Source organism: Osmia lignaria, chromosome 12, assembly GCF_051020975.1.
Source record: "Osmia lignaria lignaria isolate PbOS001 chromosome 12, iyOsmLign1, whole genome shotgun sequence".
NCBI lineage: Eukaryota > Metazoa > Arthropoda > Insecta > Hymenoptera > Megachilidae > Osmia > Osmia lignaria.
In genome coordinates this window covers 2,711,982-2,729,097 of record NC_135043.1, presented here as the reverse complement: position 1 = coordinate 2,729,097, position 17,116 = coordinate 2,711,982, and the positions used below count along the sequence as shown (strand labels likewise).

At 31.1% G+C, this 17,116-nt stretch overlaps 2 protein-coding genes and 1 long non-coding RNA gene across 6 annotated transcripts; 2 read left to right on the top strand and 1 right to left on the bottom strand.

Moving 5' to 3' along the window:
- The first annotated feature begins 2,769 nt into the window (after positions 1-2,769).
- On the top strand, positions 2,770-6,791 carry LOC117602850 (S-methyl-5'-thioadenosine phosphorylase). Of its 2 annotated transcripts, XM_034321365.2 has the most exons (7): positions 2,770-2,953; positions 5,183-5,343; positions 5,437-5,657; positions 5,723-5,925; positions 5,993-6,103; positions 6,186-6,202; positions 6,285-6,791. In XM_034321365.2, exons 1-7 carry the CDS (start codon positions 2,933-2,935, stop codon positions 6,343-6,345), a joined length of 795 nt encoding a protein of 264 aa, XP_034177256.1. In that variant the 5' UTR covers positions 2,770-2,932; the 3' UTR covers positions 6,346-6,791. The 2 variants fall into 2 exon arrangements, with proteins under 2 accessions (XP_034177256.1, XP_034177255.1); XM_034321364.2 differs by having other exon boundaries at positions 5,993-6,202.
- Positions 3,324-5,153, top strand: LOC117602857 (uncharacterized). Its single transcript, XR_004581056.2, has 3 exons — positions 3,324-4,567; positions 4,667-4,842; positions 4,940-5,153. It is a non-coding gene; the product is annotated as an uncharacterized LOC117602857 (long non-coding RNA).
- A 1,587-nt stretch (positions 6,792-8,378) lies between the features above and the next one.
- On the bottom strand, positions 8,379-16,984 carry Vha44 (V-type proton ATPase subunit Vha44). 3 transcript variants are annotated; one of them, XM_034321362.2, is made up of 9 exons: positions 16,802-16,984; positions 15,695-16,017; positions 13,132-13,734; positions 9,804-9,990; positions 9,582-9,680; positions 9,287-9,495; positions 9,061-9,205; positions 8,857-8,992; positions 8,379-8,725 (listed from the first exon to the last, which is right to left on the bottom strand). In XM_034321362.2, exons 2-9 carry the CDS (start codon positions 15,978-15,980, stop codon positions 8,630-8,632), a joined length of 1,761 nt encoding a protein of 586 aa, XP_034177253.1. In that variant the 5' UTR covers positions 15,981-16,017; positions 16,802-16,984; the 3' UTR covers positions 8,379-8,629. The 3 variants fall into 3 exon arrangements, with proteins under 3 accessions (XP_034177253.1, XP_034177251.1, XP_034177252.1); XM_034321360.2 differs by lacking the exon at positions 13,132-13,734 and having other exon boundaries at positions 16,802-16,975; XM_034321361.2 differs by lacking the exons at positions 13,132-13,734; positions 16,802-16,984 and adding an exon at positions 16,126-16,339.
- Between the last annotated feature and the right edge of the window lie 132 nt (positions 16,985-17,116).

Genomic DNA, 17,116 nt, shown 5'->3' with positions numbered 1-17,116 from the left:
AAAAGAATAATAGTATCGAATTATTGGTTGCTCATGAACAAGCATGCTGATGCACTTGATCACGACCACGGCTTGAACGCAGAACAAACCCAACACTCTCGTGGTTCGGCCCGTGCTAAAGACGCGCTCTGATTGGCTAGTGTTTTTTGTTAATAACTCGAAAACGAAGCTTTAATCAACATTTTGGCAAAGGAAAAAGTTGTTTAAAATCACCTTGTCAATCATCCCTTTTCGGTTGTTGACGTAGTGGTTGGACACCCTGTATAAATGTACATACGCGCAGATGGTGTTTAAATTTCGCTCTTGATTTATAACCATCGATACAAAAGATCCTCGACTGATACTCGAGACATATCGATACTACAGACTATCGATAAATATTCCCATGGCAGTGTCGCCTTACCACTCTAAACATATTCACGTGATAACGTTTCACGTTACACTTACAAAAAATTGTATGGCCTCATTGTCGTCTTCCAAAAACTCCGTCACCCATTCCTCGTCGTTTCCAGGTTACTCTACATCTTTATTCTTCTCTAGCCCAGCGGGTTCACCCTCACTGCGACTTCTAAAGGGTATAGCAGGATAAGATGGTCAAAAGTGCCCTTGAGCCGAATTTGCTTCGCAATGCACCATTCGATAGCATATCCCAAAAAACCATGGTACACCAAGTTTCAACCCTGTACCTCAACCGGGAGGGTAGTTACAGGGTAAGAAAGAAAAAGTAGTTTTTGCTATATTTTCCCTATTTAATGGCATTCAAAAAATCTGAAAAAATTCTAGAATATTCTAGCCATGTTTCTTTATGATTGTGAATTTTCTCAGATTTTTCGATTGCAAATCCTAGGCGTGAAAAATCAAAAACGCAAAAAAAAGTCGAAAAATAGAGATTTCGAGTAGAAGCTTTCGAGACACTAGATTTTTACTTTTACAGTAGTTAGATATTAGCATGACTGGTGTCCTCAAATTTTTTAAGATTTTTCATTCTGGTGCGTCAAACCGAAAAAAATCAAAAACCGATATTTTCGACATATTTCGTGCGATAACATGAGAAATACTTTCAATTTCTACATTTCCTTTACACACTTAGTGCATTATGTGATTTCGAACATTTTTGCACTGGATGCAGTAAAATCTGAATGGAGAGAGTGAAGTTATTATAAATAATTGAAAATTACGCACCTTATCCTGTAAAATATTAGAAAGTTTTTTAACGTTGACGATGGATAAGTCGGTAAGGTGTCCGACTATGGAACCGCTGGGATCTTTTTTGTCACGAGTTCGCGCCCCATGAATGTACAATTCTATTTTTTGTCATAAAACAATTTTTTTTTAAGTTATTAATTACGTAAGAATACACAATAATCATTTAATAACGTATGAAAATAATTTTGAAATATTTTATTATTAAGTATACATAAAAATCAGTGGTACACAACCGACTCTTTGGCTATATGTACAATTAAGGTAAAATATACATATCTGTATTGCTTTCAATATCCATCATAAACCAACAACCACACAGCTTTTCAATTAACAAAATATTGGGAGCTATCCGTAATTAGAACAGTACGAAATCAGAAAATCGGTAGTGCACCACTTATTTTTATGTATACTTAATAATAAAATATTTCAAAATTATTTTCATACGTTATTAAATGATTATTGTGTATTCTTATGTGATTAATAATTTTAAAAAAAATTGTTTTATGACAAAAAATAGAATTGTACATTCATGGGGCGCGAACTCGTGGCAAAAAAGTTTCCACCGGTTCCATAGTCGGACACCTTACCGACTTATCCATCGTCAACGTTAAAAAACTTTCTAATATTTTAGAGGATAAGGTGCGTAATTTTCAATTATTTATAATAACTTCACTCTCTCCATTCAGATTTTACTGCATCCAGTGCAAAAATGTTCGAAATCACATAATGCACTAAGTGTGTAAAGGAAATGTAGAAATTGAAAGTATTTCTCATGTTATCGCACGAAATATGTTGAAAATATCGGTTTTTGATTTTTTTCGGTTTGACGCACCAGAATGAAAAATCTGAAAAAAATTGAGGACACCAGTCATGCTAATATCTAACTACTGTAAAAGTAAAAATCTAGTGTCTCGAAAGCTTCTACCCGAAATCTCTATTTTTCGACTTTTTTTTGCGTTTTTGATTTTTCACGCCTAGGATTTGCAACCGAAAAAACTGAGAAAATTCGCAATCATAAAGAAACATGGCTAGAATATTCTAGAATTTTTTCAGATTTTTTGAATGCCATTAAATAGGGAAAATATGGCAAAAACTACTTTTTCTTTCTTACCCTGTAACTACCCTCCCGGTTGAGGTACAGGGTTGAAACTTGGTGTACCATGGTTTTTTGGGATATGCTATTGAATGGTGCATTGCAAAGCAAATTCAGCTCAAGGGCACTTTTGACCATCTTATCCTGCTATACCCTTTTAGACGAATTTTCTTCTTAATTTTACGGCGGTTACTCCCGAGCGACGCATCTACATTGCCCGGGAGCGCGCCCTCCCCCTGCCCCTCAATTCCTGGACTGAGAAAAATTCTCTCAGCCCAAGTAAAACCTAAGGTTTTTCACCACTCCACCAATGCACCAACAAGAGTTCTTGGGAAAACTCACCAAGCGTCACCTCTAGATGCACCGTACTCACAGGAAAAAACCAGTAAAAATTTATCTCTATCGCACCCGCCTCGATTCCGACCGTTCGTCTCAACCGTCTCAGCGGAAGTCTCGGCGAGACTGTCTCGCCCCAAAAATGACCACCCTTCGGTAACAAAGGCATGTGACAAAGACATGCCGCATGTCCAGTCTTCTACTATCTATAGTCACTGGCTGTAAGCTGATAAACTGAAATTTTTATCTAAGAAAGCAGAAAATGGTATACTGAGAACAGTAACGAGAACAGTTAAAATGGCTAAACATAATGTAAAGGTAAAATCAATTTTTGTTGTATAATTAGAAAAATTTTAAATATTTATTCAACTTATTTTAAGGTATATTCCTAGGAAACGGCCCATTCAGCAATCGTGACAAATTATACGTCGTTTGATTCGTCTTATTGAGTATATTAATAATTTGTAGTGATTATTTGCGGAAATTCATGGTTTCGTTGAAACTTTGCTGTAAAGTTACAATAAAAAAGTAAGGTTAAGTAGGTTTTGGTACGTTTATGGACGAAAGCAAGTGACTGTCATATTGACCTCTACCCACGCACCAAATTGGCTGAAAAATTTAATCTAGGCACCCTGATTTTTAAATAAAGATAGTACACACTGTACTTCAAAAGGTGGATGAGGTTGGTTTGGTTATATATTTTTGCGGCCGCCAACACATGTGGCATTTGTGCATTGAACAAACATTTTTTTGCATAACTTTTGAACCGTCTCTCATTTGGCGGCTACACATTTTCAACTTTGATCATTGTCCTTTATGTAATGTAATGTCCTTATGTTAATGTAATAATGACAACCACTTTGCTATTTGGATGCTTACAATATCCACTTTTTTATAATTACAAGCAGAGTATAGGTATCTCTACTTCCAACAGGTACCAAAGATATCTATATTTCTGGTTTTCATCCTTTATCATTATAGCATTGCCACATTATGAACAATTCATTACTTTCTTTATTAATATCTAATCCTGTAGGAATTTGAAAAGTAGAATTCAAATAATTAATAAATGAATCTTCTTCTGTTTATCAAACTGAAACTTCTGATTTTCTTGTTTTTCAAAGTTTGTGCATGTAGTGATTTGTAGTAAAAATGAGTGCATACGTGGTTCCAAAAATGTGGAATTTGATAAAAATTCGTGAGTTTTGCTAAAATCATAACTTATTTTTCAAATTCCTGCAGGATAAAATGTTACTAAAGAAAGGAAAGAGTTGTGCACAATGTGGCAATGCTATGAAAATGATGAATGGAAACTGTAGATGTAGATTAACTATTCCAGCATCTTTAAATCTTAGTAAAAGAAAAAAGTTTGTGATGCCAAAATCTCCATAAAAGAAGGTACATGGTTTTCAAAAACAAAACCAAGTTATGAAATGGTATTAAAATTAACATACATGCTTGTATATAATTACGACCCTTATTACATTATAAAAAAGCTGGAATTAAACAAAAATACTGTTTCGCAATGGTCCCATTTTGTTCTGCATGTCATGGTTGATTGGTTACAAAACTGTTGTGAAATGATCAGTGGAGAAGGAAAGATTATAGGACAGTGGGTATTCGGTGGTATTGAAAGGGACAGTGGAAAAATATTTTTGGTGCCTGTCAAAAGCAGAGGTATTAACACCTTGATGGCTGTGATAAAAGAGTGAATTAGGCCAGGGACAACAATCATATTCGATAGTTGGAAGGCCTATGATGTATTAGAAAAAGAAGGTTTCAAGCATTTAAAAGTAAATTATAGATGAATTTAGTCATAAATCATTTAGTAAATTTTGTAGATCCCGATACCGGTGTCCATACCAATTCAATTGAAAGTATGTAAGTACTTGGAGGCACACAAAATATTTTTTACCTGAATACATATTGTTGGTTAGTATTTATAACAAAAATTATTTAAATGAGAAAAAAACAATCATTTTGTCTCCCTTAAAGTAATGTTTAAACATTATTTTTATTATCTATTTCTAGAAAGAAGAATAATTTCATAGGTTATTTAAGCCACTATATTTTTACTAAATGGGCCAGAGATGATAATTTATATTTATTTGACACGGTTTTAACAGAAATAGCAAAAATATTATTTGATTCTGCTGAAAATCAAAATATGTCGAATTTGGAGGATTGATTCTGTTCATATATATTATGTAAATATAGAATGGATGTAGTAATGACAGTCACTTGCTTCTATTCATAAATGCGTCAAAACATACTTAATCTTACCTTTTTATTGTAACTTTACAGTAAAATTTCAACGAAACCACAAATTTCCGCAAACAACGATATACAAATTAATAACATACAGAATAAGACAAATTGAACGACGTATAACTTATGATTGCTAAACGGACCATTTTCTAGGAATGTTCCCATTTCTGTTATGTAAAATATTTAATTAAAATCATTGTGATTTTACATGTGGCTGATATTTCTTTTTTAATTTAAAGAACACCTGTTTATATAGATTCACATAATTATAAATTACAGATTGGAATAATTGGTGGTTCTGGTTTAGACAGTCCACAGAATCAGATATTAAATTGTTGTACAATCACCATACGGGAAGAAGCAAAAAATGATTTTGGATTACCATCTAGTGATCTTTATCATGGTAATATTAATGGCGTAGATGTCATCTTGTTATCGAGGTAATATTTCTCTCCTTAAAATATGTGAAATATATATTCTAATGTAACAAAGAAATATATTTAAAAAAAGAAATTTGATGTAATTATGTATAGACATGGACCAGGTCATAAAATAAGCCCCAGTGAAGTAAATTACCGAGCAAATATTGAAGCTTTGAAATTAGCTGGATGTACTCATGTACTTGCATCAACAGCCTGTGGTTCTTTACAAGAATCCATTTCTAGAGGACAACTAATTATTCCTGATAGTTTTTTAGATAGAACAATAGCTAGAAAGGTAACTTTATATGATGGTGCTTCACCAAAATATAAAGGTAAATGTTTTATTTTAATATAGCATTAAATCTTCAATTATATAAATTATAATGTAAATTTTCAGGTGTATGCCACATACCAATGGAACCAGCTTTTGATCCAAGTACATCTGAAATACTATTTGAAATTGGAAAAGAATTAGGATATGAAATAAGAAAAGGTGGAACAATAGTAACTATAGAGGGACCTCGTTTTTCCTCAAAAGCTGAGAGTAATGCATTACGCCTATGGGGCGGACACTTAGTTAATATGACTACATGCCCAGAGGTACTATTTCATTAAAATGTTTAGCACATATAGAATAGAAAATACACTGTATTGTATTTTTGATTAGGTATATCTAGCAAAAGAAGCAGGACTTTTATATGCAAGTATAGCAATGGCAACAGATTACGATTGTTGGAGAGATTGTGAAGATAATGTTCATGCAGCAGATGTAATAGCGGTATTTAAACAAAATGTTAATAAAATAAAGAATATACTTGTAAAAGCAGTTGAAGTTATTAATGAAAGACATTGGGACAAAGAAATTAGTTGTTTACAGGTAATATTTATCAAATATTTAAACAATAACGAAATGATAAATTGATATCAGACAAATAACCATCAATTTTTTCTTATTTCAGAAATTGTGCCAAACCAGTAATGTCTCTTCTTGAACTTCATAATTTAGTATTATTCAATTAACCCTTTGCAGACGGGACAATTCGAAGCTGAGCGCTTTGTAGAGTAGAGTCGCTATAGCAGCTGTTTTCGTCGAATTCATATATGCGTTATCGGCTGCATTCATGGTTTACGTTGAATATACATATATACATACAGGGTGATTCTCTCGCTACGCAAGACAAAAGCCGTGCCGCACAATGGAACCCCCGCTGTTCCGTTTCTTGTTGTCTCAGTCATAGACACACACGGAGCAGTTTTGGGTCCGGCAATATGGGCCCTGGGTCTCTTTACCCGCAAAAACAGCAGATTGTGCGGCACGGCTTTTATCTTGCGTAGCGAGAGAATCACACTGTATATGCGTCGATCGTCCCTAAAGGATTAAATAACTATCATTCCGATTTATATACATATTAAAAGGTTTTAAGAACACGTATTATTTTTTTTAATAAATGCGACAATGACAAGGACTTTGCATTTATTCTTTAATAGTATTCACCTATATAATTAATAAAAGCAAGTCAGTTAAATGATATATCTACAAGCTGTAATGGCATAATTCGTCATATACATATAAGAACTCATTTATTCATAAATTCAACAAATAGGTGTGCTTTAACTAACGCTATTATTGCTTTAACTATGGAGTTTTTACAATCGGAATTTAAAAATAATACAATACAAAGATTGTAATCGATTTCGGGATATATGTATAAAATATAATAGTACATTTTAAAAATTATTATTATATGATACACGTAACATTTTTAATACATGGAATATTTTTACCGCATGACGCATAGGCAACTGTTCTCTGTTCTTCCTTCTTCCACTTTTTTTAATTTTTAAATAAAATTTAATCGATGACGATACAATTTTATGTTCTTTTTTTTATTAACAGTTTATCGTCAACAATATAATTACATTTGGAATACAAGTGTTTTGTAACACTGGCTAATTATTGAAACAAGAATTATAAACTGTGTAGATTATTTTTAATGAATTAAAACATGTTGCACAAATTAGAAACAGTGTTATCATACCTCTAAGCCATTCTGTTTTTAAAACATATGTACAGATTATAATATTTAAACATACACTTTCGTTTATGCTTGTGTACCGGAAGTATTATTTCGAAGAAAATTAGATATGAGCAATATTTAAAATAATATCGCATGATATACTTTTTATACACAAAGCATTTATAATACAATCTGTTCAATCACTTGAAATTTACTATAGTGATTTATTAATGGTACTTTTTCAATTTTTGTGCAGCCTTCAAATCAATACTTTAATACTTCGTTTCAATTCATTTAGGTACTATCCGAACTTGAAATATAATGTTAATAGTAATACTTCAACGTTTAACTAATATTTTATAATTTTATAACTCCTAGTTAGTAACACTGATACTGGCACGTATCTGTATACTCTGGATTGTTAAAACATCAGTTTTCAATGTTTTACGAAAGGAATTCATATATTTTAACATTTATATAACACTTACTTTGCTGTTTACCTCATAATACATGCATTATGAAGATTTTTTGGATGAACACAGTGAAAGCATATTGATCCATATTATAATATATGTTTTCGTAATAATATGAACTCTTCCTTTCAATATTAACAATTTTCTTAATTTTATAGATAATACATAAAATAATACAGTTTTATGTCGGAGTATTTTTATTTTGACATAGTTTTCATTCCTTTTTCTCTTGTTGTAATACTATGTAAAATAGGTTGTGCTATATTTAACGGAAACTTTAATAAATTAGCGTATATAGACATTGCAAAGAATATATCCTTATTACAATAATAATAATAATTTCGATATTTTCAGTTTTTTAAACATGGAAAGCCAATACAACAATTGTATTATGAATTTCATTTGTACTAGTATTTTGTTCGGTTAAATGTAGCCTGTTCAAAAAAAAAGGAAAGTTTTTAATGTGTTTTCTAGAATTTATACAAATAATTGTACAATCTATTATGCACAGTTTATATTGAGCTAATAACAAATTACATACATCTCTCCAGGCATTTTGATGCACTATAAAAATATCATTTTTTTTTTTTCAATAAATATTTTTTATTTACTCCTGGAAGTGAACCGATGAGAATTACGTTTAAAATTGAAAATGAAAACAATAAAACGAAACAAAATGCAAAATATACTTCATGTATATAACAATATTATTTTGCAGTACGCACCTTTGTTAAGTACCTGGAGTTACAGAAGTATGTATTATTTAAATGAAAATATATTTAAAATATAGGGAAATAAATTCATCTCTGATGATTAAACCTTATTGTCGACCATATCTACGTTGATTTTATAATACACATAAGGAAAATAGTCATTTTGACCAAAACCTAATCCTGGTATATCCACACTCTGCTTGAACAAACCAACATGAAAAAAGGGTATTAATTCAAGTACTTTAAGGGAACAAACTTTCATTAAAAAGTTAGGTAAACGAATAAAATATATTGATAAAATAATGTTATCAGAATACTGTAACTTACATCTTGATTTCCTGCAGAAGATGTAGCAGAGGAATCTAGATGAGCATAAAGCTGATTAAGAACATCACGTAATCGTCTCGCACATTTTTTATGAGGATGCAGTAATATTGCTTGGAAATTTACAGGCAAGCCGTACCTATTTATTATTATTTTAATTAGTATGTAAATATGTTCTTAATAATACCAATTATTGCGCATTATTACCTTAGGACAGACTCTACAAATACACGTAGGGCTTTTACATGAATCCATGCACAGAAACATTCACTGAAATTAACTTTCAACCAACGTACAAGCGGGCCAAATTGTTTCTTTTTATCGGTTACCAATTTTGTTATCTCATTTTTTCCTATAAGACAGTTTAGTTAATTTGACAATTATAAATAATTAAATACGAATAAAAGTAGGCCAATATCGAAGTATATATTACCTGCCGCTAATTCTTCTTCATTGTATGTAAAATCACGAACGATAAATTTTTTCTCACGAGCATGTAACTTAAATTCATCAATGACTTTCTTGAATAAAGTAATAGTAAATAATCCATAGTCAGCATCTTGAATAATAAGCTGTGAGCTACGTGGTACAATCATATTCGTTAACTTTTCATATCCGCTGTACCAATCATGGAAGTTTGCTCTAAAAGTTTCATAATCATTATTATCACAGACAATTAAACATTAACAATAAGTGTTAAAATAAAATATATAAATAAATGTATATACCTTGGCACAATTACAAGTAAAGTAGTTAGATATTCACTATCCAGGATGAAATGTTCTTTTTTCACCAAATCTGCCAAATTTCTTGTTAATAAACTTCCTCTGTATAATAATAATGTAATATCATTATTTCATATAGATTTTTTAATAAAATACCATGCTCAAGATTTAAAGATATGTAAATTATTAAACAATACAACAAACAAATATTAATGATAAACTTACGTTTGTTTCTTTTCAAGATTTTGTAAACTGCCTTTTAAATTGTTGTATGTTGTAGATTTCGTTTTGAGATCTGCATCAATCTGACCAACTTGTTTGCTGATTATATCAGCAATGTTTCTTAATGATTGTTTGATAGGATATTTTGCCATATCCCACTGGAATCGAGTTATATAAGATGGTAGATCACCTAGTAAATTTAAAATCTTAGTATAGTTGTCTTTTGGGATAACATTTTTTTAGGTGTCTGCATAAGTATTCGAACAGAGCTCAATAAAACTTTGGAAATATATGAAAGTACAAATAACATGCAATGTTTAAATCACATGTAATGTACTAAGTGCTTAAATGTGTTTACAAATGCAATACTGAGTAGATTTTAAATGATTTGATAAAATTGATAAGCTAAAAATAATAAAGCTCTGTTGAATTGTATGGTGTATTGGTCAAACACACAAGCTCGGTGAATGTTTTACATACATCATAATACATTTTCTTAAATACAAATATTCTGTTAATTACATTTTTAAACAATTTTGTAAAATAATGGTATGATTAATAATTTATTTGTATCATATCAAATGATGAAGAACTTTCGCATTTTTAAGTATGTGTGTATGCACAATACAGTATGTACATAAATACATATCTAATTAAATTAATGTTAGCTGGACCACAATTAAAGTAATTCTTACGTTGACTCTGTGATAAGGAGAGTATTGATAATAATGAGATAACAGAGAAAGACTGTTTCTACTAAACTTATTTTTTGATTCTAGTACGCTCCTTACTTATTATTAGCATTACAAAAATAAGCGAGACATTAACAAAATACAGCATGCAAACATTAATAAAGCATTTTACAATATATTACCAATTTATTTTTTTTTTATTATTAAATTTATTTCATTTAAACGGAATTAATCATTTTTTAAGTAAATAAATCTTTAAGCAGATATTGGTTTAAAATAATCATTTCATTTATATGTCTGTATGGTAAAGAATTACTCGTAAATCACGTTTGAATGAATTAAGCGGCCCCAGCTAGTCCCTTTGATTACTGAAGATTATCTTAAAAAAAAAGAATTTTTAAATTACAGATCTTAAAAAAATGTGTATATGTATAAAATATTCATTCAAACAAAATTTATGATAACTCTCCAGCTATTGTGAGTTTTGAACTACGTTATTATGTTCTTTTATAGAGCTGCTAATTGATAATCTGGGATGGACAAACACCCACGCACGCATGCACGCATACGCATGTATATTTATAACTTGTTAAAGTGTGACTCACATGAATACTATAAAATGTAGTGATGGATACATAGAATGGATTCTTAGAGTTTTTTAACATTTTCTTATCAAATGTTATTTTTCTTTTTGTAATCAATGACCTAAACGATATAGTATGAACAATATTAACATATACACAAAATATACAGCTAAGCCAAGATATTTAAGCATTTCATGCTGCTCATGAGGTACTTTATAAAAGTTGATCAGTAGGATGTTTTCTGTGACATGAGTGACTTGTAGTGTTGAAGGATATTGAGCACCATACTGTCATCAAAATTTATCTGACCATGCGAAACAGTATTTTATTAATTCCATGTACCGATCGATAAGTGTTTTAAAATTTTTGGTAATTGTGTCTCCTCTGTAATCTGTGCTAACATCTATAATACATATTATTGTACATGTATTATAGTTTGTGCAGTAATGTCATCTATAAAAATCATAGAAAGTAACAGTAAAAAAGCATGTGGAAGCTGGATATGAAAAAAGAATGCTAAAAAATATACTGAAAGAAATAAAGTTTCATATGTATAAAAAGTGTTACTATATTCAAATATAGCATATCTTTCACAATTATTCTTAAACCATACTTCAGATTTGAATATTTTATATTTAGACGTACATTAAGTTTTAATATCAGTTCACTTAAATCATTGAGGTAGTTGAAAGTAATGACAAAGCAGTTATATTTCAAAAACGTATTACATTAACACATACTTATTTTTGATCATAAAGGTTTTAGATTAAAGCAGAGTAGTATGGTATAAGAAAATATGAAATAAGAGATTACAAAAAGAAGCAATTAAAATGTAAAGAGGTTGATAATAGTCAAGGTAAAATACTATGTGTTCATTCATTCGTCCACAGCACCTGGAAAAATTGATTGAACGATTTTCAAAAATATTAATTGAATGTGACACTTTCAAGGAATTTTTTAAAAAGAAGTTGAACGATCACTGAATGATTTTACTAATTTTAAAAAAAACCTGTATTTATTCATAACTAGGACGCAGGAGTGAAAAAGAACTAGCTAAGAACTTAAAACATACTAGAGCATTTTCCGAAAAATAAACATTAAGAATGTACGCACATTTGCTGCAATTAAAATGTGCTAGAACATGGGTAGCTGTCTTTGTTATCTTCCAATTTTATAATTCCTGCGTGCACAAGAAATCAAATGTTGTTGGTAACATCAGTGAAGAAATTACTGTGATACAATATAATACAAAGTATCTGATATACTAGGCTTTTGTATTTTGAAACGCAAGCTAAGTAAAGTAAGTCAAGTATTTTTTCCTTTTGGTACTGTCTCACTTCGTGTATGCTGTAAGCACTGGAGAGAGATTGTCATGACTTTTACAGGGCGTCCTTCAACTTTGATTAGATAATTGAAGTATATACAATTTATATTTAATAATTGTTAATAAAAAAGAAACTATCTTTGATACAATGCGGATTCTATCACAAGAAAGTGTAGAAAATTTTTAATTACAGTGACAAAACAAAAAATAATATGTAATAAGCAATGCTTTCTCATTTGATACAGCACAATAACATTTAAGAAGACTTTTAATAATTTCTTACATTAGAGGCAAAATTTGGCATAAAATATCTCAGCATTACAAACATTGCATATGTAGTGCAGTTGTGCAAAATTGACATTGAAGGAAATGCGCACTAGGATCATCAAAACGATTTTAATAGATATGTGTACATATATATATATATATATATAAAGTGTCTAGAGAGAACCGTAATAGACTAACGTGAGTTTCAATTATTATCTTTCTTTTCTTTTTTTCTAAGCAAAAGCTGCATGCGAAAGTCGTTATTTAAAAACTCGAATACCATTAAATGACAACCTCTCTCTCTCTTTCTCTCCTATAACTACCTCCAAAGGAGATAAGACAAGACAAAAATCGGTCGCTAAACGGGCGAATCACGAGGTGCACAGGAACATAGGTCTGAACAAGTCTCGCAGCTATGTTGGGAAAGGTTTCGATGAGTGACCTGGCGGTGATAGGACGGGTACCTGGATTGGGCAAATTGCCGCTATGGTCTTGGTCTTGGTCTTGGTCGTTGTTTTGATCCACATCGTCTTCGTCGTCGTCGTCGTCGTCGTCGTCGTCGTCATTGCCGAGCGATTTTCGATTGGAGGTAGACTGATCTGCTTTCTCGGTAGTCCGATGACGCAGCGCCGACTGCCATCTGGTCTCTCCTTCGCTGCTACAGTTTGATGAAAGGGAAAGACTTGGACTTGTAGGAGTAGGACTAGGAATAGGTGTGGAAGAGGTAGAAGCAGCGCACCAATGCGCGTGGTAGCATGAATATGCTGATAAGGGATCATTTGATGATCGAACATCACAGATGCCTTGAGGGCTGTGTGATGACTTCTTCTCAAAATCAGAAGTGTGATTATGATGTTTATGACTGTGATGATGCTCGTGATGATGATGATGACGCTGGTGATGATGCTGACCTAAACAGGTGGCCGGTTCTGGTTCACATTTCTCCGATTCCTTCCACTGCTTGTGGTGCTCCCTTGAAGTCTTGTGTGATGGGGTGACGGGGGTGTTTGGCGGGGTGTCCGGACCCCCTTCGGGGCTCGAGCTCTCCCCATCCACTGACGTTTGACCTATCCATTACAGCCCAGTCCCAATCTCCGCGCGATTTTTCTTACGTCTCGTTCAACTATTATTGCGTCCTACGCAAATGCCTAACGACAATGCTGTCGAAACTCAATCAAAATAACTCAAAAGAGAAAGGAAATAAACACGGAGTATTTAGCGTGTAGAAACCTATATGTATACCCTAATGACCAAATTGTAAAAGTATGACAATTTTTAAAAGCATTTAATTTCTATAATCCAATTCTAACAAGTGTACAAATATCACTATCGCTACAATGATACATATTAAAAATAGTTACTTTTTTATTGAAAAGGGATTTAGATTATTCATAAAAATATGCATCTCATGATTATATTATTCAACTAATAAAATATATTTATAGTGATACACTATTGACATTTTTTATTTTCCTTATAAAAACTTGAAGTACAATAGTTACTATTTATAATTTCAACTAGCTGTTTCGTTAAATACTCCGATATGGGGGAAAATAATAAAGAAACGAAAGAAGAAGAATAAAGACAAATATAAAATGAAATATAATCAAAATGAACAGAAGAACCAAAGTCTGTATGAGCAAATGATATGCAGTGATACATACTTAAATTGCAAATGATTAATAATGCTAAGAGGTAACAACTAAACAAACTGAAGGAAAGAAAAAGAATTCTTATAATAACTAAATGGAGCTTGGTGACCACAGTAACCCAAGCAACTCCTTGCGTCCTTTGTAAATTTTTTGATAACAAGTGTGGTCCATATAATAACAGGTATGTTTCTATGTTTCTATATGTTTGTAATCTTTCTTCCATATCATAATCACGCGATAATACTGCATGTTTGTGTATTATAATTTTTTTATAGCTTTATACAACATCTTTGATGGTGCACATGTATGAGCATTTGTTAATAAAATAATAAGGTAGGGATATAGGGTTAATGTGGTCCAAATTAAACAAAGCAAGCCAAGCAACACCACAAATATAAGAAATTATTTGTAGTAAGTAATAAATTAAATGACTTCTAACCCAATTATAGTAATAAGCATTCTACAGATATATATCTTATATGCCAAAATATAATGTGTACCATTATATTTTATACTTTAAATGGAATCTTTTATTTTCGTTCCAACGTGAAATTAAATAAACGTTATTTAACAAAATTAAATAAAATAGAAAAATAATTATTACAAATTCATATAAATTACATGAAATGGTTTTTTGGAAAACCATCAAATTGTTAAAATATTTTTACTAATTAGAAAAAAAAAAAAAAAATGAAAAATGAATATAGTATACAACATAAATAATTATAACATTTATGGTACACATCATATTTATGAATGTTAATTACTATGTGCTATAGCAACAAATTTTATTTTGCCTGTATATTATCCTCAACAAAAATCACATATCTAGTCAGATAGATTTATAAAAAATAATATTGTTGTCATATAAGAATTAGCTTACACAGACAAAATTTTGTTAATCATCTATCAATCTATTAATGTAAGGTACTGAGGAGAATAAGGATCAAAGATTCTAATTGTGCTATTCATCATTTTCAATGAATAAATTAAAATTTTTAGAACTCAACTGATATACATGTTTAAAGAGTATTATTAAAACAAAAATCTAAATTGTGTGCATGTTTTGTGTTGTGTATAGTATTCATTGATGTCTTTGCCAACCAATATTATTTTGTATTAAAACATCATACACAAAAAATCGATCGATACCTGTTTGCAGGAGTCCAAAAAATGGTACTAATTAATTGTACTAACTTTATAATCTTAAGAATTTCATTTGACAAAATTTTAATACTGGAGGAAAAAACTATCGTATATGTAGTTTTGGACCCCTGAATTTTTCAATAACGTATCCTCCTTTATTAGAGGATAGATATAAGTATAAATTAAAGAGGAAATTCTAACAATACAAGCCCAACAACATTGTACTCACTATTGTTAGCCATAAGATTTTCATGGAGCTTGTCCCTTTGATCTTCTAAAACTTCTCCCAAATATGTTGCCACCTTGCGTGTCACTTGTTCAACATAGGTGTCAAGCTTTCCTAAATCATCCGAGAGACCAACCAGCTGATCTAATGTTCCAACCTTCAGATCAGGGATGTGAAATTTGTAATTGACCGACAAAGAATGTTGCTTTGATGTTAAATCGTTCATGGTTTCCCATGTTTGCTGACATGTTTTGTCCCCTGGTGCAGATATCAACCAATATTCTGTCATTCTGATATGTTATTTTAATGTAAACGTTTTATTGTATCTGAAATGTAATATTACGCTGCATTAATTAGATTATATCAACTGCAATTACATCATTTTGTACAACAATTGTGTTAATAGAAAAATAAGTAGTTTTGTCAACAACCACCTGCTTCATTTTCGAACTTTATTAGTTTATCAAAATGACATGTATATAATTCCACAATCTTAAAAATATTAATTGCTCTGTTGGTTAATCGGGTACGAGGCTGTCAGTAGTACGAAACTTAGGTTTGAAAATAATTTTAAATGAAGTAAAAAATTAAATGAAAGAAGGGGGTGTGGCCCAATATATTTCTTCAACGATGGTATTATGTAATTAAGCGCGCTTTCCACGTGACATATACTAAGTGCAAGAATGGCGCGCTGAACTTACATAGCGATCAATATAGGGAAATGACAAATGTACATGAAATTGCATATGAAAAAAGACGTCCTTGAATTACTGTTGGCCGTACAAAAATTTCAACGTAAAATTAACCTTATCTCTTGGAATGACTTAATAATGTCCGCTAATGTATTACTACAAAAAAAATCGATAACACGATCAAGTACATCCTTTTCTTCAAAAAATGCGTCGAACTTCGAATAATATTCAGATCTAATGGAAATCAGTACAGCTAACGTAAACGTTATTTCGTCGTAATAAAAATGTATATTATAAATGTTTTACAATAACTTTCAATCTATTAATCATAAAACATGGGTTAATACTAATTTTTTATTTGACCACAATATGTTAATACTGACTCATTCTAAATAAGGAACAAATAAATTTTACTTACGAAATGTTTAAAATTTCAACGTTTAGTTAGAGAACACGGCAGATGCTTGAATTTCTCGAGAAATTCAAAACATTCGCTGTTCTGATCACTCGTCGTCGAAACTATCAGAAACCATTGTGACCTCACGTGATGACAATTGTGTGCTGCTGCCTTACGACCCACCCGGCAACTAAAGCATAAACTAAGGCACGGTATCATCAGCTGACTTGGAATTGTCTGCAACGATGATCACTCTTACCAATCTATTTAGAAATTTAACGTTTACATTCCGATCAATACGTTAAAATAAACATTATTTTTTACTACTAACATTTG